The following is a 23,754-nucleotide window of genomic DNA, read 5'->3' as shown; positions in this document are numbered from 1 at the left end:
TGATGTATAAATACATATAGTAACTACATATATGTGCCCTATGTGTGTATATACTCTCTCTCAGTTTATATATCAACTGTCTCTAGCAACTTTTTCTCTTTTGTAATTGTGGTTGTATTTCTGGAGCCAGACCGTTGCTCTCCTCCTTGTCTCCCACCCTCCCTTCCTTCCATCTTCCCATGTGTGTGTGTGTTTGCCTAAAAGCAACACATGAAAGAGTGACTCTAGCAGTTGGTTTGGTGTTTTCAGAGCCTGACTTGTAGGAAACCATAACATGTTTTTCTAAGAGTCCATTACATTACAGAGATGAGTAAGTATACAGAAATGAGTGAAAGTGTTAATTTGGGAAACAGGTTTTGGTGGAACAAATATGGGTTTCATAATACTGGACTATTTTATTATCACTTGTATCAGTGTCCCACATCAGAACCCTATTGGTAAAGAAATCTTGATTTGTACACAGCACAGCAAGTTGTTTAGTTTATTCATTAAATGCATAGTACTAATTTCTTCTGACAGTATTGTAAAGATAGTTGCTTACAGAGTTAGCTTCTTTTCATGTAAAATATTGTAACAAAATTAGAAGAATTAAGGTGCACACATATGTCACCTCTAGAGGATTATAAATTTAAAAGTTTTTTTTCCCTATAGTGAATAGTAAAAAGCTTACCAAATTGCTAATGATTTGCTTTTTTCTTAGACCATAGCATCTGTAGTTGGCTATTGTCATTGTGGGTTTCAGTGCCTCACCTTAGGCCACATCCCAAGACTAGCGGCAGTGGTCTATCCAGCCAGTAATGAGAGGATATTAGCACCACCTTGTGGTGCTTGCTGTACCCTACCGTTTACTTTTAGTGCCCTGTCATTACACAGCTCTGGATCATCAGGAAAGGAAAAGTAAGGAAGACATCAGTTTGGCAGTTATCTTTAGAAAGCTAATACAAATTCTGGTCATCGGATACTTACTATTGAACCTTAACATTTCCATAAGATTTTAAATTTGAAATCTTGCCTGTTGTGGTAACAATTAATTTAAATGCTTCAAATGCTTATTATATTTCTTATATATATAATAAGAAAGCTTTGTAAGACTAGTGTTTGAGGCTACTTTGGTAGGTATTACTTTTCTCCAAATTACTTAAGATTATTATAAGTCATATCTTAAAATTATTTTAGAAATAAGTGTTCAAGTATGATGTATTTGTTGAATTTTGTCATGATTGCAATTGTAACATGTAATAAAACTGACTTTAAATATACAGTTCTTTCAAGTTAAAATGTATTTTTAGGAGTTCCCGTCATGGCGCAGTGGTTAACGAATCCGACTAGGAACCATGAGGTTGCGGGTTTGGTCCCTGCCCTTGCTCAGTGGGTTAACTATCCGGCGTTGCCGTGAGCTGTGGTGTAGGTTGCAGACGCGGCTCGGATCCCGCGTTGCTGGCGTTGCTGTGGCTCTGGCGTAGGCCGGTGGCTACAGCTCCGATTCGACCCCTAGCCTGGGAACCTCCATATACCGTGGGAGCGGCCCAAGAAATAGCAACAACAACAACAACAAAAAGACAAAAAAGACAAAAGACAAAAAAAAAGTGTATTTTTAATATTTTTGAATAAAATTTTATTCTCTATTAAAATATTTTTTAGGTTTTTCTAATTGGGTTGGAACGCAAAATATATCAGTTACATTTAAGATGATGGGCTCTGTGTAATTTCTAAAAAAAAAATCAGAGGAGTTCCCGTCGTGGCGCAGTGGTTAACGAATCCGACTAGGAACCATGAGGTTGCGGGTTCGGTCCCTGGCCTTGCTCAGTGGGTTAACGATCCGGCGTTGCCGTGAGCTGTGGTGTAGGTTGCAGACGCGGCTCGGATCCTGCGTTGCTGTGGCTCTGGCGTAGGCCGGTGGCTACAGCTCCGATTGAACCCCTAGCCTGGGAACCTCCACATGCCGCGGAAGCGGCCCAAAGAAATAGAAAAAAAAAAAAAAATCAATACTAATGATGATAGGTAGGAAACACAGTAATGTGGGTATCATAATGAAGACACTTCCTGTTTTAGACAGTAGAGGACTATATACTACATATACTAAGTCCTCTGTATCATTAAAAAATGTACACTTTCATTCAACCTTGAATATTTGTAATAAAAGTAAAGAACAATTTAATTTGATACACAGTAAGCAGTGTGCTCATTCTGATCAAAAAGTAAGGCCATGAACCTGGTGGAATCAAAGCCACACTTTAGTATTAGTTGATTATGAAGGAAGACCACTGTTTTTTCTTTCAAACTATTATGTTTGGTTAATAAACTTGATGATACTCTACCTAAGATAGTGCTGCCTTCTTAATATAACTTTATATTTTCTTTTTTCTTTTTAAATCCCAACTTTCTTAGCTTTTCAAATAAGGAAGAAATTTTAACAGTTACTGTTTAGGATCACCTTCATTTCAAAATGAAAACAAAATGCTAAAATGTTAACATTTTAAGAACTGAAAGGGTATAATTTGAGAAAAAAGATATATATTCTTTTGTAATTATCCTTTTCTCATGAATTAATGCCTACTTGGATATGATCTACTGGCAAGAGCAAAAGGTGGTGTAGGTAGTTTATTATGTAACTTAGAAAATTGAGAGAACTGTGCTACTCCTGACAGAAACAAGGGAACTATAGTTGGAGCCAGTTTTGTTTGTTGAATTCTTAGCCACTTTCAAAAGGTTTCCTTGGCTGGATTATCCCTTCCTCTAGGAATACTGGTTTTGGTTTCTATAATATTCTTTATTTCATCATTAGCCATGTCACTATGGAAAGTTATTTTCTTTTGAGGGAGGTTATTATTTCCAATTCTTTTACTCTCTACTCTTATTTCAGGCAATTGTTTATGCTTGCAGGCTTTGGTGGAGACCATAATGGGATTGACTTACTATCTAGTAAATTTGAACAAGTTACCACCGTTCACTGACCCTGTTTTCTCATGCATAGAATGAAGATGATAATACCTGGCATATAATAATAGTAAGTGCTTGGCAAATGATGACTGTTCCCTGATATTATCACCAGAAATGGACTTCAGAGTGATCTTAAAGAACATAGTCTTAGTGGGAAACCATTTGACACTCACTATATTATAAGAAACTGATAGGCAGTCAGTGCCTGTCAGTATTGAGGCTTGAAGCCATACCTCTCACACACTGTCTCATATCAAGAGTTGGCAAACTTTATAAAAGACCAGATAATAAACATTTTAGACTTTGCAGACTATAGATCTCCTTTTCAGTTATTCAACTATGATGTTCTAGCAGGAAAGTAACTGGAGATGATATGTAAATGAATGAATGTGGCTGAGTTCCAATAAAACTTTATTATAGACACTGAGATTTGAATTTCATATAACTTTCATGTATTATTCTTCTGAACTTTTTCAACTTTTTAAAAATGTAAAAATCTTTCTTAGCTTATAATCTTTACTAAAGCAGATAGTAGACTGATTTTGGCTTGTAGGCTGTATGTATTTGCTGACCCTTTCTTAGAGTAGAAACACATGGAGCAGGACACCTGGCAGTCCCTATAGCAGAACATCAGAGGCAGCATCTGACCTAAAGGAGGACTATCAGAGCTGTACTTCTGATACAACCGTAAAGCACTCTGATCCTAATTAAGATAATTTTGGGAGAATAATATCCTCCAGGATTATCAGTCTTGCCTCCTCATGTTATTAGATAAGTCAGGGTCCCCCCCCCAACCTGGTGCCTAATATGCAGAATTATACTTCTCAGATATTAGCAGTTAGGGACAGAGTAATTCTTTCCCTGCTAACTATTGTGAAGATGTATCCAAATGGAGTAAAAGATATGCTCTTCGGTATGGCTCCCTTTAGGATTATATAGAAGTTAGTGTCCTCTGGATCCTCATACAAAGGCCAATTGAATAAGGTACACCTCACTATTTGTAAGTTTTACTCTACTGGATTTTCATTTTTTTCAGAGCACTGCACCCCCCTCCCCATAGGATACTGAGTTTTTCTTCACTTACATATATCTCTTGGAAGATCATTTTATAGGATTAGTTACCTTAGCCAGATAATTCAACAAGCCTTTGGTGCTAATGACATGTCTAGTTCTAGGAAATCTAAAGACAGAAATACTTTTAGTTCTTCATCTAATGTCATCCCTGATTATGATATGACATTATATACGACATTATATATGATAATGATAATGGTGATGATAATGATTGCAGCAACTGTCACTTTTTAAATTTCTATGTAACGGGCATTTCACAAATTTTTTCTCTTTCAGTCTTCATAATAACCCTATAAATTAAGTGGTATTACATAACCCTGTAAATTAAGTTGGCGTTAGTCTCATTTTGCATTGAAGAAATATGCAGTGAAGCGATATGGTCAAGGGACTTAAACAGTTAATTAAGTCAGTTCCAGGTTCAGACCTACACCTTTGTCTTCAAAGCCTTCTGCACCTCAGTGTTTCCATTCACCTTAGTACATGTCTAGGGCATTGCTCTTCCTTTTTTGCTTCAGAGTCTCTACTAAAGAAGTATTGATAAGGACAGTGATTCTGTTTTAAATTTGTCTTTGTACCTTCTGTTCCTTTCAATGCTTAAAAAGTGTCTTCATTATAATTAATAAAAACAGCCTACTACATAGCACCAGATAATGGAAATTAATGTGAATGGAAATTAGAAGAGGTTCCAATAAAATTTAAGTGCACATGGAAGAAATAGTCATACTTAAAACTTAAGGGATAGGAGGAGAATAGGATATTAACTTGAATCGTACATTTTATAAAAAGCCATTAGTGGATACTTTGAAGAGAGAGTACTTCTTTGAGAAGTCTTATTAGAAAAGAGGTTATAAGTAAGGGGGTTTGTAGTCAAACAGACCAGCTTTTGAGTCCTATCTTCTGAGCTTAATTGCTTTTATCATTTTGGACATGTTACCTCATTTATCTAGAAGTCAGTTTTCTAGAAGTCAATTTTAACATTTGTAAAATGAGTTTAATGTATAATCTACGTCCTTGGATTGTTGTTAATAAGATAAAAAGCTGTAAAAGTTTGAGAGTAGTGCCTAGGACATGAAAAGTGCTATTTTTATTTTGAAACCTGGAAGAGGACCACAAGAAATACAACTCAGTTACCCCTTTTGCATTTAGATATAACAGTAACAGCCATTTAAGGTGAGATCTTTATTGTTCCAGCTAACGATTCCTTGAGATCAGAAAAATAGATAGTCATGTTGACTTATCTCACAGTAATTCCATGGCCAGTATCCCAAAAGCAGGATCTTATTGCTTTGTAATCATTTTTTTTCCCCCCTCTGGTTTATCTGTGCTCTCCTATCCTTGCTACTCAAAGTGAAGTCACTTTGGAGCAGAATATTACCATCATATGGGAGCTTGTTAGAATTCACCATCTCAGGCTACACACTCAATCCACAGACTCATACTCTGAATCTTAATAAAATTCCCCAAGTGATTTTTAAGCACATTCAAGGTTAGAAAAGCACTGTCCCTAAACACTGTTTCTCATTTTATCCTCTCTTCAAACCCTCCCTGATTCCTGACTCTCAGATGCTTCAAACCACTGTACCTTTGACTTCAAAGCCTTCTGCACCTCCACGTTTCCATTAGACTTTGTACACGTCTAGGGCGTTGCTCTTCTTATTTGTTTACTTCAGAGTCTCCATGTCTGGATGGTGACTTTTCTTCCTCCTTCTCTGCAAAGAGTGAAGCTATGAGAATAGCCTCATACACTCACACACACAACCATTGTGACTCACCTTTCAGTATCTACCTGTACTCTTCCTCCCTGTTGGTAGTGGTGAAATAGTCATGCTCCTGTCTGGAGCTTGTTCACTAGATCCCATCTCTTCTCCCCATTCAAAGACATCACTCCAGTACATTTGTACTTATTTACTTGTATCATCCACTTTTCCCTCTCTGCTGGATCATTCCCTCTGGCCCATAAACATGCTGGGTTTTTTGTCCCATCAAAAAAGCAGCAAGTAAGACAGCAAGAAAGAAAGAAAGGAAGAAAGAAAGAAAACTTTTCTTGGATCCCACTTTCCCTCACCAGCTACTACTGCATTTATTTGCCCTATGCAATAACACTTCTCAAAAGAATTGTCTTACATCTACTGTCTCATTTCTTCTCTTCCTGTCTCTGAATTCACTCCAGTCTTCTGCTCTCTTCACTCTGTTAAAACTGCTCTTGTACAAATTACTAGTAACCTAAATATTGTTATAGTCAGCTGGCAGTTCAAAGTCCTCATTTTCTCTAACTAAGCAGTAGTGTTTAACAAAGTTTATCACTCTTTGAAATACTTTTCTCCATTTGCTTCTTTCTCTTTGCTTCCTCTCTTCTTCTCTTATTCTTCTCTGAGTGTCTCTTACTGTTATTATCTGGTTCCTCTTCATTTCCCACTTGAAACTTGTGACATATTTCATCTCGATTCTCTTACTTAGCATAATACTTTCAAGGTTCATTCAACATTATAGCATATATGTCAGTGCTTTTTTCCTTTTTGTTGTCAAATAATATTTCATTGTATGTATATACTACTATTTGTGTGTCCATTCATCCTTTATAGACACTTAAATTGTTTCCATGGGAGTTCCCGTCGTGGCGCAGTGGTTAACGAATCCGACTAGGAACCATGAGGTTGCGGGTTCGATCCCTGCCCTTGCTCAGTGGGTTAACGATCCGGCGTTGCTGTGAGCTGTGGTGTAGGTTGCAGATGCGGCTCGGATCCCGCGTTGCTGTGGCTCTGGCGTAGGCCGGTGGCTACAGCTCCGATTGAACCCCTAGCCTGGGAACCTCCATATGCCGCGGGAGTGGCCCAAGAAATAGCAACAATAACAACAACAACAACAACAACAACAAAAAAAAAAATAAATAAATAAATTGTTTCCATGTTTTGGCAGTCGTGAGTGGTGCTGCTGTGAATATGGATATACATGTAGAATATACATATAGATAAATGGTTTGAATAGTAGCTATTGATTATTTTTAAAATACACCTAGGATTTGAATTACTGGGTCATATGATAAATAAGTGTTTAACTTTTTGAGGAATCTTTAAATTGTTGCCACAGCAGTTGAATGCTTTTGTATTTCTACCAACAATGTCCTATGGTTCTGATTTTTCCCTGCCGACATTCATCATTTTCAGTTTTTTTTTGAAAATTGCCTTTCTAGTGGCTGTGAAGTGGTACTTTGTTGTGGTTTCGATTTGCATTTCTCTAATGATTGATGTGTTGTGCCACTTTTCATGTGACTATTGTCCATTTGTATTGTTTTCCTCTTTTGAATAGTTGAGATGACCCGTTCAAGTCTATAGAGTTCTTTTTCTGTGCAGTTCCTCTCCCCTTGTTGGTACTCTTTCCTGAAAACTCTAGCCACTGGGATCTCCCTGGATTCTCAGGTCTGACTCCTCGCCAAGCTTTGCTTGGTTCCTCTCTCTGCATGACATCCTGGAGGTTCTCTCAAGGAAGTAAGCATGAGAGGGTAAATCTGGTCCTGTTACTTGGCCTGATTCAGAAAGCTTTCATCTTTAAAATGGAGAAAATAAGGTTCAGAGGATGCCAAATTGAGATTAACTCAGTTGAGATTCCGGTGAAGAATTCATGTCATCTTTCCATGTACCATCACTATCTTGGATGTCAAACATTTGTGCTTTGGCACTCTACTGGCTAGACTTGGCAGACTTGGTTGGGGGGAGGGTTGTATAATCAATTGGTTTACTTTGTCAGGGGTTGTAGACATTGATTATTATTCACCTGGGAGTGGATAACTTTCTAAATGAAATTTGAATCTTTTCAATGACTACTGGCAAGAACTGAAAAATTCCCAATAATGAAAATCACATGTTTTAAAAGAAATGGACCGAGGAATACTTACTTTGTTTTAGTGATGTTGCATTTTCTCTTTATTTGTAATGGAAATAGCTCTTCTTTCCAGGAATATTAAGAGACTTTGTGACACAAACCATATTTTTTTTTTAAATTAAGGAGTTTTCAGTATTAGGAAAAATTTAAAAATTATTCACAACATTTACCTAAGAACACGTTCTTGTTCTTAGTAAATACACACTGACATATTTAGAAGTAAATGGGCACCATGTATCCAGCATACTCTCAGATGAATCAGTAAAGGTTCCTATAGATGTATACCCAGACACACACAGACACACATGTTTGTTAGTGTGTGTAAAGCATTTGGGTCCAAATTTTGACAATTTTGACAATTAGGGGATTTGGTTGAAAGGTATTTTAGAATTCTTTCTACTATTCCTATAGCATTAAAGTTTGGAATTAGATTAAAGTTATCAAATTTTTTAAAAAATCACTAGTACAGATTACTGTACTGAATCCTAGGTGACATTTGGTTTTGCCCATTCACCATTCATTTCCTCCTTGTCTGATAGTAATTGCAAGCTATGAGGTTGAAGTGGGATTGATTTCACAGGGCAGTTCCAGGATTGAACATATGACCCTTGCCCTAGAAATCCAGTTTTGTTCCTTTTATGAAGTAATTAATTCAGGTATGATCACATGAACCAAGCCAATTCAAGGAGATTTATTTCCAAGATTACTGTTGAAATTGTTGGGAAAGAGAAACTACTGTTTTGTTTCCAAGTGAGTTGGTTATAATCTTGAATTTAATTGTAGTCATTTGCCACTATTAAGAGTTTACCTCAAGACAGTAAAACTAGTTTAGAGGAAAGAAACCAACAGGAATAAAACCTCATTAAGAAGACCATTGTTTGATATATAAAATCAGATGGTTTTTTAAAAAAAAAAAAACTTGATTTGATCAGCATTTGGTGCTTTGGAACACTCCTTGAAAATACTGAAGAAAAAGAGATAGGTATTCTGATTCTGTCGTTCAAACTATTCTTTAATTTTCTTTTCAAATTTCTCGTTTCTTTCAGTCCATAACCATTTAAACATCTCATTTCCTTAATGAACATTGTCTTGAGGTTTTTTTTTTCTTTGACTACTATGGTTTTAGATATATTTACTTGTTTACATCTATAATATTTATATAAAATGTTTTATATGTATGCATAACATTTATGTATGCATTACTTTTTTGAATATCATATTTAAATTTGTGTCTATTTTTATTTTATCTAACAGTTATAATTTGATGACTATAACTTCTTCTTTCTGTGTAGTTCATTTATACTTTTAGTCCTAGGAGTACTGTTTCCACAAATGATGTTGGCCTATATGTTATGACATTTAATAAATATCTTTATCTTGGCGTCCTATAGACATCCCAAATTCCCCATTTCCCAGTTGCTGTCCTCACCTTTTTCTTCGAACCCATTTCTTATTTTAGCCTATTTCATCAGTAATTGTATCGCTGTATATTTTCAGCAGCTTGAGCCATTCTTCCCTATATCTTCCCTATATCTAATTTAGTTATGAAATGTTATTTCAACCTCTCAAATAAAATATTTCTGACTTTTACTGTCTCAGGCAATTTCCAGTTAATTGTGAAAGTACCAAATATTACCTGTTTTGCCTCCACCTCCTCAGTCCATAATCTGTGCTGTTTATTTTGATCTTTCTGAACTGAACATTTGAGAGATCAGTTTTTCCAGCTTGAAAATCTTCAGTATTATTCAACACCCTCAGAATAAAATATCAACTCCTTAGAATGGGCATTCATTATCTAGTCATATACTCAACATATCCTCAGCCTCTAGCTTTTTAAAATTATTTGTATGATTCTGAAGATATTGTACTCTTGGAGTTTTCAATATGGCACACTGAGTTAAGAATCTGATTGCCGCGGCTCAGTTTCAGTCTTTGGCCTGGGAACTTCCATATGCCATGGGTGCAGCTGTTAAAAAAAAAAAAAAAAATCTGTACTCTCCCTTACCCGTGTTTATATGCACAAGGTCATCTTTGTTCCTGGAATGTCCTTTCCTGCTTCTTGCCACTTGGCAGAATCCTGTTCCTTCTTTAGACCTCTATTATGAAATTATTCATCTTTGAACCCCAAGTACCAAGCACAGTGTGTTACACATATTAGATCTATAAATGATAGCTCAAGAATGGGAGAAAGGGAGGAAGAGAAGGGGAGTGGGTTGCCTATTTATATGCATGAGGTATAATGAAATAGACCTAGGTTTAGAAAGGCAATTTAAGATCAGTTTTAGATACTTGGTTTTAGTCACATGTACATCCTTTGGGCAGGGCAGTATAGACCACCTTGATGGATAATCCCACTAAACTATATGTGATTTCAGCAGAGGGGATGTGATAATTCCCCAAAGGGAACGGAAGTGGTAAAACATCAGAAGAAACGAAAGATTTGGGGGCGTTCCTCAGAAGGTAAAGCCTAAGAGAAAGGCTTATGTGCTGCAATTACTAAGGATTATAGTTGAGGATTAGGTAATGAGTCAGCAGAGGGAGACTTGTATGGGGTATAATCTAGCTAGCCACCACTACTTCCCAAAACAGTTCTTTCTGGGAGAGAGGTTTTTCCTGTTGGCTCACTCACTCCATTGGTCAAGGTTCTGCTCCTCAAGACACTGACTTGACTGCTCTTCCAGCTTCTGCATGCATGTGTGAGCACTAATTGAGGAATTGCACTGCTCCATATCTGAGGAATCAGCTAGGAGCACTGGATCCAGAGGAGGAGACGTGTTGGATGGACACAGGTCTAGGCTCTGTCAGATTGCCCTATATTGAGTTGGTTAGGAACCCCCATAGAACTGGGCGTTCACCACTGCAACTGCTAGAATAATTTAGGCTCAGGTGGACAATTAGAGGTATCTGAGACCAGGGGAAGGAATGCTGGAGAATAAAACCACTAATGACCCAGGAAAAGGCTCATCACAAAACAGTAAAGAAAAAACAAACATATTATAGAATGTGAAGCCACTTTTATCTTTACGAAGTATATTTGTTTCTGGATACCAGTTTCATGTGACTACAGTGTAGACATAGATGTTGAAATAGCTGGGGTTTAACTCCTCAAATATTAGGAGTCTTATCTACAGCTGAATGTTAATATTGATTTAAAATATTTCTCCCCAGATTGTTTTAGACTTGCATTTGTAACCAGTCCTCATTTTTGGGGATTTAGATCACTTAAAATATTTTCTATTATAAATAACTATGTGTGAAATTCTTAATATTAAGTGATTTCTGTATTTCCTTAGCAAAACTTTCTGGGAATGGAATTGATTAGTTAAAAGGTATTATCTTTTTATTACCAAAATCATTTGCAAAACTGTTAGATTAATTTAAACTCCTACCAATAATGTGTTAACAGGGATCAGCAAACTTTTTCTTATATTTTAGGCTTATCATACATATTTTAAACTTGTGGGCCATATAATGTCTCTAGCAGCTATTCATTTCTGCTGTTTCCACGTAAAAGCAGCCGTAGACAATATGTAAACAAGTTGGCATGACTGTGTTCCAAAATACTTAAATAATTTTATTTTCAGTCTGTGGCCTGAAGGCTGGGTTACACTATCAATTATACCATATCCTTGCTATCATTTTGATTTAACTTTTTAAAATTGTATGTCTGGGAATTTGGGGATTAAATAAATCTGACAGCCTCATTTAAAAGAATTTTAAATAACACGTCACTCAAAGCTTCATTGATATCTTTTTAAGTAGTAAAGTAGTATGAAATTAGTATTTTTATAATTCTGGTTGGTTTTAATAGCTACAGCAATAATTCATTAATTTTCCTTGTGTTCTGTATTTTATGTACTTGTTCCAAATTAATCTTTGATATTAAGACTAATCCAATTTGAACTCCAGGAATACTAATGACTTCTTGAATCTCTTAATGATTGGCAACCATGAATTCAATTTAATACTGGAATGTTGTACAGAAACCAGAATTCTTTGAATTTGAATGCCTCTAATTTTGACAGCTAATCCTCACATATCACATGTAAGCTCTGTAAACTTGAGAACTCTGTATAAGGCTAATGTTGCCTGCTTTTCAAATTTACATGTATCTTGTAGTGGTTTATTTCTCTATTATAATAGAAAGATGTACAAACTGGAGCCATGGCCAGGTAGAATAAAGTATTGGCATATTTCAGAGACTTTGTGGCATTTTACATGATGTAAATAGAATAAGATTCTAGATAACCGTGAAGTGGTCTAGTGTTTTTGGAAAATAGTAGGGTAAATTAAACATGCAAATTTATTTTTTGCCTCAGCCATCAGTTTTTTCCCCCCAAGGCAAGTTTAATTAAGGGAAAAATCACTTTAGTCTCAGGTTACTTTGTGAAAAACATAAATATTGGGGATTTTTGTTTGTCTGTTTTGATACATGCAGGTAAGTGATTTTTTAAAAAAAAAAACAAACTTTTTTGTTTCTGTTTGAAACATGGTGATCCTAGGGTTCTTGTATTTAAAAAAGCAGTCTTAATTTCTGAAAAATTGAAAGAAATAACTAGGCTGGAGAAGGGTGACTGATGGAATGGAGGGCAGAATCCTGAACTTAGGAATGCTAGAAATTTATCCTGTGATTTATGCCATGGGATTTCAGATGGAATGAGAAGTAATGATATAAAGTGTCAGAAAATACATGCTTGTCTGGTCTTGGTCAAAAAAGCATTCATTTTTATTTCCAAGTTAAGATTTATTATTGTTAATAAAAAATTAGTATTCAGAGATTTCATAATTAAATTGAAAGGTATATTCTGTCTCCTAGTTAGTCTACTGAATGTTATAATTTTGAAAGAATCATTTTTCCAACCACTGCTGATACACAGGATTTAAAAACTACAGGCACCATCTAACGTGGATGACTTTGAAGATTCTTCTTCCAGTTCAAGAATCATCATAATAAAAAACATTTATTAAATTTCCTGCTAGGATTTTTTATAAAAAGAAATACATGTATATGATCCTTAACTCTGTGTCCTTAAAATTAAAGCCAGATGTGAGTAACTTCATAGATTCAGCAAAATTAAAATGCTAAATCAGGACGTTATTATTTGGAATTAAGCACACTCAGAGATTATCAGTATTGGCTTTAAATTACTTAAACCAAACTCAATACTACTTTATTCTAAATTGTACATTAATTCATATTTTATGCACCATTAATTCAAAAGGTAATTTTATCATAATTTTTGTAGTGATTTTATAGTCTAAGCTAATAGCCTTAAAATTTAGTTATGTTGAAGTTTTGGGCCTGTATATAAAAGAGATGCAGAATTATTTGAAATTAATAAAACTATCATGGTAGCAGCAGTAGACAAAATTTTACTGAGGTGGGCCAGTGATAATAATTTTTATAATGATTAAATGTTTTATAGTCTATATTTTCATTGTATTTTCTTTAAAATAAAGTCTATTTTAAATTGAAGAATTGGTTTTCAAAATTGATTTTTAGTTATAGTATCCTACCCTTAGCCTGGGAATCTCCATACGCTGGGTGAGGCCCTAAAGAGAAAAAAAATAATAATAAAAAAAAGAAAAATGCTGATGTGGTTTAATGCTTTTAGAATATAAGTAATATAGTAATATATTTTAATTGTTAAGTGATGTGTTCTACCTTGGTTTGTATGCAGCTTGTTTCATTACTTGCAGATCTTTTTCTAGAATATATCACTTGTATGTTCACTTTCGTACACCTGGATTTATACTTTTATATTTAAGTATACATTATATAAAAGCATATTTATGTTCAAATATACACACATATATATGTAATACCTGATATTTCTGTGCAGTTCACTTATGCATACACTTTGCTTCCTTCGCTTTAAGTATACCAGTCTGCACTTGCTAATTTTTTTTATTAAAGTATAGTTGGTTTCAGTGTTGTGCCACCTTCTGCTGTACAGCACAGTAACCCAGTCATACATACATGTACATTCTTTTTCTCATATTATCTTCCATTATGTTCTATTCCCAAGAGATTGGAAATAATTCCCTGTGCTATGCACTAGGACTTCTGCACTTATTTTGGTTTTATTATATACCATTCTACTTCATCCTTTAATACCTGAATAATGTGCTATTAAATAATTAAAATTTGACCCTATTTACATTTTTGTTGCTATAAATAATACTAAAAATGAACATCTTTTGAATATACTTTTAAGAGCATCTACAACTGTTAATGTAGGATTCCATGAACTAAAATTGCTGGATGAATGAGTTAGACATTTAAAATTTTAATAGGTAATTCCAAAATATCCTTCAAGGAGACTTCTACCAATTTCCATTTCTTTCAGCAGAGCATGAGAGTGCTTTATTCTTAACAGCCCCATCAGTAATAGACTTTAATTCATTTAAGCTTTTGCTAATCACTGAATAATTATCTTAGTGTTTTACCTTGAATTTTTTGGCTGTGAGTAATTTGACTATTAGTGAAGCCTGGATGTATTTATTTTGTGAGTTGTCTACGTACATTCTTTGCCCATTTTCCTGTTTGCTTGTATGTCTTTTTTTTTTTTTTAATAATTTTTAGGAGGTCTTCCTATGTCATGAACATTATCTTTGTTTTATATTCTTCTAATATTTTCTCCTAGTCTGCCTTTTGCCTTTACTTTTGTCTGTGGTATCTTTTATCATTTAGAAATTTTAAGCTTTTTTCTTTCAAGCTGTTTATAAATACCTCTATGGTGTTAGGCTTTTATGTCATGAAATAAAGTTAGAATTAAAAAACAGCACAGAGTATTAATTATTGACATGAGGTTACTATTAAATCTAATTTTTGGATTCTGTTCCAGTTGGGAAATAAGACACAAGAGTCACATAGGAGACCAGTTGTTACCTTAATACTTGACAAAACTGTTTCAGTAACCATTTGATCTAGAGGAAAAAATAAAAATAAAAACAACAGCAGGAAAAATAAAATGACACAGAGTCATCGAAGTCCACTTCTGCCTTCTCTGTACCTGAACTGGACTGGAGAAAAATACGCCATGAAGATGAGTTGAGTCACCTTGAATTCATAACCAGGGAACACAGATGGGTCTTTCGTGTTATTGAGCAATAAAATGTGTCACTATTTCACACATTCTTCAGTTTCCTAAAGTGCTCATAATTTTTTTTTTTTTTTTTTGCCATCCGTATTCTTAACGTATGACATTCTTATTTACTGAGAAAACTGAATTGAGTCAATGTCTAAGATGAGCTCTTTAATACTCAGTATTGCAGTTGACCAGAGAATGGAGAGGGCAATGGTGGTGAGAAGTCTTAATGTTGGAAGCTAATTTGAATCAGAAGATGTGTAGAATTTGGATAGATGGGAATTATAAACTACATAAGTACATAAATATGTATCTAATAAATGTTTTTGTTTAATCTAAATTGGTTTTGACAGTAACATTGATATGTATGTGTGTATAGATGCGTGATAAAAATAGAATTTTTTTTTTTTTTTTTTTGTCTTTTTGCTATTTCTTGGGCCGCTCCCACGGCATATGGAGGTTCCCAGGATAGGGGTCGAATTGGAGCTGTAGCTGACGGCCTACATCACAGCCACAGCAACATGGGATCTGAGGCGCGCCTGCAATCTACACCACAGCTCATGGCAACGCCGGATCGTTAACCCACTGAGCAAGGGCAGGGACTGAACCCGCAACCTCATGGTTCCTAGTCGGATTCGTTAACCACTGCGCCACGACGGGAACTCCTGCAGTCGGATTCTTAACCCACTGCACCATAATGGGAACCTTCCAGTTCATACTTTTTATACCTTTTTCACTACGTTCTTCAGCATACTTAGCAGAGTTCTTAGAAAGCCTCTGATAATTCCAATATCTGCTGCCTTTGAGACTGGTGCTATTGACTATTTTCTTTTTTGATAATGAGTCATTTCTTCTAGTTTTACTGTATGTTTCCTTTTTTAAAAATTGAATGCCAAACATTGTATGTAAAAAGAATAATATAACCTATGATAAATAAAGTTTATGCCCACAAAAGGGCATGCCTCTTAATTTGTCCTGTATTTGGTGCAGTTTAGTTGGGTCTGGTCTTTGCTTTCTATTCTTTGTTTACCTGGGTCTGATTCTTGCTGTACTTATAATAAGTCACTCCCTGCTTTAAGTATTTTTGAGTATAGAATCAGAATTTTTCTTTGCATATGGTTTGTGATTTTTCTCTCAGTTCTTACGTACCCTCGGGCTTCAGCATATCTTGTTCATCTGTCCTATGGAGGGATCTATCTTAGTTCCTCCTTTCTTCGCCTAGCACAGATTGCCCTGCTTGGTGCTCCCTGAAAAGTTCAGAATGGCTGTGAGATTTCTCTGTTATCCTTCTTTACACTCAGACTTCATTAGGTTCCATGAGCCTGCATCTAAGGGGGATCGTTTTTATCTCTCCAGTCCTGTCCCCTCTTACTCTCCTGAGCATTCGGCGGAGGTATGTTGCAAAGCAGTGGCAGGTGGGTAGATTCCCTTTGTGTCTGGGGTTCACAGAGATTCTAAGCTGTCATTTGTGCCCTCCAACTAGCCCTTTAAACATTTGTTAAACATTTGGTTGTTTTCTTCTCATCAGCTTTCTTCTCCTACCACTGTACTGAGAGTAAAAGCCATTATTCATTCTTTCTGCCCTGTGCAGAGCCTTTCACTTTTTTGGTTTTTGTTCATAGAAAAATCTGTCTGATGAACGCTGAAAAGCTTTAATAGGTTACATGGTTGTTCTTACTGTTACAATGGGATAGAATTCTCTTAGGATTTTCTGTATCCTAAGAGAAGGGGGAAAATTGTTAATTAAGTAACATGAGCTACAATACGCACATACCTAAAAATCTTATGATTCATTTATATGCTAAATTTGACAATTACGTTGTGTAAGGTTGCCAGTAGTTGGCAGCTCATCCCTGCTCTGTCATTTCTTAGCCTCTGATTACTCTATCTTGCCTTTATTCTCCACCCTTGTTTTTGAAGTCTTGCTTCTTCCTTTTTTGTTCACTTAACTGTGTAATAATTCTTAACATTATTCTTAAAAATAAGGGTAGCAAATAATTTCTTAAGAGCTATAGAAATCTAAAAAGTGCTTACTATAGTCACATAATAGCAAAGTAGTGAATTTTAACCACTAAAACTTAGATGAAGATTAATATGTCTGTGTTCAAGATAAATGCAGGGCAGTTTTTCCTGTTAATAACTTGATATTTTACAGAACAATTTCATTGGTTGACAAGGTTTCTGTAAGCGACAAGAAGCATGTATATTTAACGTTAATGCTCTGAAACTCTGGTCTCTACCCTTATTTCAGTTCTCATTCTTCAACTTAGGATGTAACTGAAAATGACAGTGGTGCCTTGGTTTAACTAATTGGAGAAGCCTGAATGGAATGTGGTTAAGTGAGCCATTTTGGCAGTGAGCAGAAAAGCAAAGCACACTTTTCTCATTAGTTGTCTCCCGAGCTAAAATTAACCAGAATAATATATTGCCAGATTTTAGTGATTTATGGGGAATCTGTTCTGAGTCAACTCAGTATCAGACTAATTGTCTGCACACTTATATGTCAGAACTTACGCATTATTTTTAAAGGCTATGTCTTGTAAATTGAGTATAATATTAAGATATGACTTTAAATTTAATAGAATGTTATCTCTAAATTATAATTTCAGCTAAATTGTTAAATTAATAGATGATTATTGTTACTTAATATTCATAAAGTTCAGGTCTGTCTATAAATCAATCATTTTTGGTATAATGCAATCATATATGAATGTTGTGAGGTATTTGACTTTTTTATTATAATAAGCCTTTCAAAATTAATTATTCATATTAGAATATTTTTTATTTATGTTCATTTTCTTTTCTCTAAAACCCCAGTTTAAAAGGTGTGCTAATAACTTATCAAAAATTTTTTTAAAAATTTACTTAACACTTTTAGTTTTGAGCACATGTGAAAAGACTTTTTAAAGTAACTTACCTAATGTGGAGAATATGTGTAATTCCTTAATTTACTTTTGTCTTTTGCAGTTTGCATACTTTTAAATTTATAACTGCTTTGTTTATACAAGTGTTTTCTCTATATTGTTATCATAATTTTAAAAATTTTGTGTGTGCCTTGTACTTGAAACGTATAATATTAGAATAAAACTTATCTGATTTATTTACTCATAAAAGTCAATTTAATTTCTTTTTCTTCCTTTATCATCTTTTATTTATAACACTTGGTACATGCAAAATACTATGTGTAAGTTTTGAAGTAAAATCTTATAATGAATACCATTGACTCTTTGCTAAGAAGTTGGTTATCAGTGTATTTGCTTTTTTATACACCAAGTGATCTTTCTTTGGTCCTTTTCTGATCTTCTTATTTGTTTCGTTGTTTTTTTACTGTAGGTTTACTTTTAATTATTCAGTTTGGATTCATTGGGCTTCTAGGGTGTGAGGTTTAATATCTTTTAATAATCCTGTAAAATTTTCATCTGATATCTTTTTAATGCTATTGACTCTTCTCATTCCTCAGTAACTCCCTCTGGAATCTAATTAAATATGTGTTTGTTCCTTTTTAGTCAGTTTAATATCTCTTAACATCATTTTAACACCTTTCTTTCATTTTTCTATCTCAGATTCATGACACATTATCTTATCTTGTTTCTTCTATTTCATTAATTTTCCCTTCAGCAGTATCTAATCTATAATTTCTATTTAACCTGCCCAATAAATTTTTTACTTCAACAGTTAAATCTGCCATTTCTGTAATTTCAATTTTTCTTTAAAATATGTTCTTTGCTGGTATTTTCTCATTGTTTGTTCCCCTTCATGATTCCATACTTTTGTATTTTAAACATTTTCTACATAGCTCTTTTATGTTCTGTATTCAGATATATTTAGTGCTTGGGAGTATAAATTTGTTCTTTGTTTTTTTTTCTGACTCTGTCTCACTGCCTTCTGTAGTGCTTCCTGATGTTTTTGGTTATGGGAATCACTCACAGATCTTAATTTTTGGCTGTTACATGACAATGAATTGGAAACTTTCTTTTTTTTTTAATTTAATTTTATTGGAGTATAGTTGACTTAGAATGTTGTATCAGTTTCAGGTGTTCAGCAGAGTGACTCAGTCAAACATATAAATATACCTATTCTTTGAGACTTTTTTCCAAGAGAAATTTTATTCTGCTTTTTGCTCGTGGCAATAAGGGTATTCCTCATCAAGAAAATCTAAAACTCATCTACCTCTTTTTTCTGCTTTCTCTATTTTGAGAATCCCAATTAAATTCTCTCTTATGTCAGCTGTACCTGTTTTTTAATGGTCTCTTTTCAAACAGTTCCTAGTTTGAAATCTTTTCAGTAATTATTTTGATGTTTACTTCCATAATTTGCAATAACATGGCTTTTCTTACTTTTTCTTGATTGTTCATTTTAGAGATTTATTGTTATCTTATGGTGGAAAGTAATAATTAGCTAACTTTTATCCTCTTCAGCTCCCATCACACATTCCTCTTAAATACCCATTCTTTCAATATTGTCATAAGTTTGATTAATCAATTAGTTCATTTTTCCAGAATTTATGTATTTCTGTCTATAAATATTATGTATGGGATAGTCATGATATCCTCTCCTTTATAACACTTCTTTTTCCTATATTTAATAATTGTGATTGTTGTTACTAAGTTTTCCATGTACCTCTTGTCATCCAGGTGATTCCCATCACTCTTGTGTTGGATCCTTGAGTCTTATTGATTCCAATGTCTTTTTTCCTGTTGTAATTCTTTTTTGTCTTTATCTTTTGTCTTTTTTTGGTTGCAGCTGTAGCATGCAGAAGTTCCCAGATAAGGGATTGAACCCATGTCACAGCAGTGACCTGAGCCACAGCAGTGACAGTACCAGTTCCTTTGGCTATTAGGCCACTAGGGAATGCCTGTAATTCCTTCTTTTGGTGAAACACATTCTTTATTGTTAACCATGTGTTGTTATTTTGGTGCCCTTTCCTCATGTGACAGGAAACTATTCACAGTAATTTCAATCTAATTATAATTTCATTTCTGTAATGGATTTTAGAAAGGACTTTTAAATTTTATGTTCTAATGATATATTTTTGAATTTAAATAAATTTTCACACACATTGTTTAAATGTGTTCAACTCATTTCTTTAAAATAAAAAGATTTTGATTAACACTTTCTTCTGTTTTATACCAAATTCTCTTTCTTACTTAGTAACATATTTGGATGGAATGAGCTATTATAAAATGAAAACAGTATTTAAATTTAACTGTGGAGTTCCTGTTGTGGCTCAGCAGTAATGAACCTGACTAGTATCCAAAAGGATGCAGGTTTGATCCTTTGCCTTGCTCAGTGTGTTAAGGATCTGGCATTGCCTTGAGCTGTGTTGTAGGTTGAAGATGTGCCTCAGGTCTAACGTTGCTGGGGCTGTGGTGTAGGCTGGTAGATACAGCTCTGATTCAACCCCTCGCCTGAGAAATTCCATATGCTTCAGGTGCGGCCCTAAAAATTAAAAAAAAATTAAAAAATTAGCTTGCTTTATTTATATACTAACATATGTATGTACTATATATATGTTTGTTTATGGAGTTGATAATCTTTGGCATAGTAAAGCTCTTAGGATTATTTGGATATAATTTTGGGAAAAACCTATTTTATTTTCCTTAATATAACTACAAAATTTTAAGCTTTTATTCTATACACTAATAGCATTTGAGAAATTGAAGAATTTGAATTCTTATGAGGAATCTGCGTGTTGCAGGAAAAAATATTAAATTGTGTTTTCCAATTGGCTTCAATTATGTACCCCTGTTTTATAGTCATCTTGAATTTAGCTTCTCCCCATCGTTCCTTTCTGATATGTATCTAAGGACATCATTGCTCACTAGCACATGTAGTGGTACATGGAAGAGGTGGTTGCTTATGTTGTGTCAGCATGTTGCCTAGGGATCTCTGCTGATTCTGGCTTCCTGGGAGAAGTAGCACTGTAAGGTAGAACAAGAGTATACGTGGCAAATTTTGCTTGCTTGATAATTCTGTGCAAAGCTTTGAAAAAGGGGAAATTTTTCTTTTATTTACTTGTTTCCTCTCTTCCGTCTTTGTATCTCCATCTGTGTGTGTTTCACTTTTCATAGGACTTTGGTATTAATACTAATTATATTAATTGTACTAATTGTTTACATCATCTGCATTATTATAGAATAAATGATATTTTTTTCAGCTAACTTGAGAATCTGTCTACCATGTATTGTTACTCTTTTTTTTTTTTTTTTCTTTTTGGGCTGCACCCGCAGCATATGCAGATTCCCAGGCTTGGGATCCAGTCGGAGCTACAGCTTCCGGCCTACACCACAGCCACAGCAATGCAGGATCTGAGCTGAGCTGCGTCGGCGACCTACACCACAGCTCACAGCAACTCCAATCCTTAATTAACCACGGTTCCTAGTCAGATTTGTTTCCCCTGAGCCATGATGGGAACTCCACTACTCTCTCTCTCTCTCTTTTTTTTTTTTTTTTGCCTCTACCATGTGGCAGGTACTTTTTTAGATGCTAGGGATACAGTTGAGAGCAAAACTGACTAATATCCCTTCCTTCATATTCCATATTTCCTAGTGGAGCAAATGCTATTTTTATCAAAAAAAACGTACGTGGAAATACTAAATCTTATTTATAGATATATAGATAGCCTTACATAAAGTAAGAATGAAATATTCTGCTTTCATTGAATTTATATGAGCTACTTTTTACCAGAGAGGGGTAAAAATGTTTTAGTTAGTGGGATGGAATTTTAACTTGTTAACCCTTCAGTTTTGTGTCTTACGTCAGAATGTTAACCTGCATTTCATCTAGGCAGCTCTCTCTCTTCTGAACATTTAAAGCTGTAATTTTCAGTGATTTATTAAGTGGTTGTAATAATGTTTCCTTTCACTTCATGTGTTAGTTTTGTAATATAAGCAAACAGGGAGATAATTCCATTCTCATGGCCAATATAGAAATTGATATATGCCTAAAAATACGTTTATTTTTTATTATTTTTAAAGACAAATGCACATTTAATGAGTTATAATTCATATTCCATAAAGTACATTATTTTAAAGTGCATAATTTAGTGGTTTTTAGTATATTTGCAGGGTTGTGCAACAATCACCATTTTCTTATTACAGAACATTTTCATCACTGCCGAAATAACCACATATCTGTTAGCAGTTATTTCCCAGTCTTCCTTCCCTCCAGGCCCTGGCATCCACTGATCTACTTTTTTTTTTTTTTTTAAATGGTTTTGCCTATTCTTGCCATTTCATGTAAGCAGAATCATACAATTTGTGGTTTTCTGTGACTGGCTTCTTCTACCTAGCATGCTTTCAGAGTTTATCCATGTTATAGCATGTATTTGTACTTCATTTCTTTTCACAGACGAAGTGTATAATTTAACACATTTTGTTTATTCAGCAATTCATGGACATTCCTGTTTTCCCACTTTGGTGCTCTTGTGAAAAATGCTGCTTTGAAAATTTGTGTACAAGTTTTTGTATGGATGTATGATTTCAGGAATAGAATCATTGGCTCTTATTATGACTGTATATTCTGCTTGTCTTTTTCTCTTTTTAGGGTCATACCCATGGCATATGGAGGTTCCCAGGCTAGGGGTCGAATTGGCCTATGCCACAGCCATAGCATCCCCAGATCTAAGCCGTGTCTGCAACCTACACCACAGCTCATGGCAATGCTGGGTCCTTAACCCACTGAGTGAGCTCAGAGATTGAACCTGCACCCTCATGGACACTAGTCAGATTCATTTCTGCTGAGCCACTTCGGGAACTCCCGTATATCTGCTTTTTTTGAGAAAATGCCAAACTACTTCCGAAATTATTTGCACTATCTTATGTTCCAACCAGCAGTGTATGAAGGTTTGAATTCTTTCACATTCTTTTTTTTTTTTTTTTTTTTTTTTTATTTTTAGGGCTGCACCCCCGGCATATGGAAGTTCCCAGGCTAGGGATTAAATTGGAGCTACAGCTGCCGGCCTACACCACAGTCACAGCAACGCCAGATCCGAGCTATGTCCTATACCACAGCTCATGGCAATGCCAAATCCTTAACCCATTGAGCAGGGCCAGCGATCGAACGCACATCTTGATGGATCCTAGTTGGGTTCGTTACTGCTGAGCCACAGCAGGAACTCAGTCCTTCACATCTTTGACAACACTTAACTGTTGTCTTTTTTATTGTAGGTATCCTAATGACTGATATAAAGTGATATCAATCTTATTATTTCTTGGAGGAATTATAAGAATTTTAAAATCTTGTTTTTTAGGTGCTGTGCTTCTTTGTAGTATACAAGGACTAGCAGTAAATATTGACCCTATTTTATACACATGGCTCATTTATCAACCTCAGAGACGAACCAGTAAACATATGCAGCAGGTGAGAAGTTTTTATAATTCTCTAAATGTATAATTTTTTTGGTTTATTGGAGTTATATTTTTCATTTCTTTTATTGATTTTGTTTATGGATGTACCATAATTGTTCTGTTCCCACTCTGTGCCTTGTAAGCAATTATATTCTTTATTTTCTGTACAAGAAATTAGAGCTAAAAGTAGAGTTGCATTGATTTTTAAAGGGATTTACTCTATAAGTGCTTGTACAGGAGATACTTCAGAGATGCTACGTTAGGTAGTCCTATCATCATCATCATTATTATTATTGGCTGCATCTGTGGCATGTGGACGTTTGTGGGCCAAGAATCAAACCTGCACCACTTGCAGGGACTCAAGCTGCTGCAGTGACAACCTTTGTCCTTAACCCCTATGCCACCATGGAATTCCTAGGTAG

At 34.8% G+C, this 23,754-nt stretch overlaps 1 protein-coding gene across 33 annotated transcripts in view; it reads left to right on the top strand.

The window, feature by feature from the left end:
* VPS13B (vacuolar protein sorting 13 homolog B) overlaps window positions 1-23,754 on the top strand; it is a 729,842-nt gene that overhangs the window by 257,382 nt on the left and 448,706 nt on the right. For all 33 annotated transcript variants that reach the window (XM_085021978.1, XM_085021986.1, XM_085021974.1 and 30 more), the window contains one exon: window positions 23,236-23,345. In XM_085021978.1, coding sequence (XP_084878104.1) covers window positions 23,236-23,345 — 110 coding nt within the window. The remainder of the gene's footprint in view (window positions 1-23,235; window positions 23,346-23,754) is intronic.

Source organism: Sus scrofa, chromosome 4 (assembly GCF_054392235.1).
Source record: "Sus scrofa isolate SSC_HxYL_T2T_F1_AM1 chromosome 4, Sscrofa_HxYL_maternal_Yorkshire_Landrace_v2.0, whole genome shotgun sequence".
In the NCBI taxonomy this organism is placed as follows: domain Eukaryota; kingdom Metazoa; phylum Chordata; class Mammalia; order Artiodactyla; family Suidae; genus Sus; species Sus scrofa.
The sequence above is the reverse complement of the archived record's forward strand: the minus strand, read 5'-3'. Positions and strand labels throughout refer to the sequence as shown.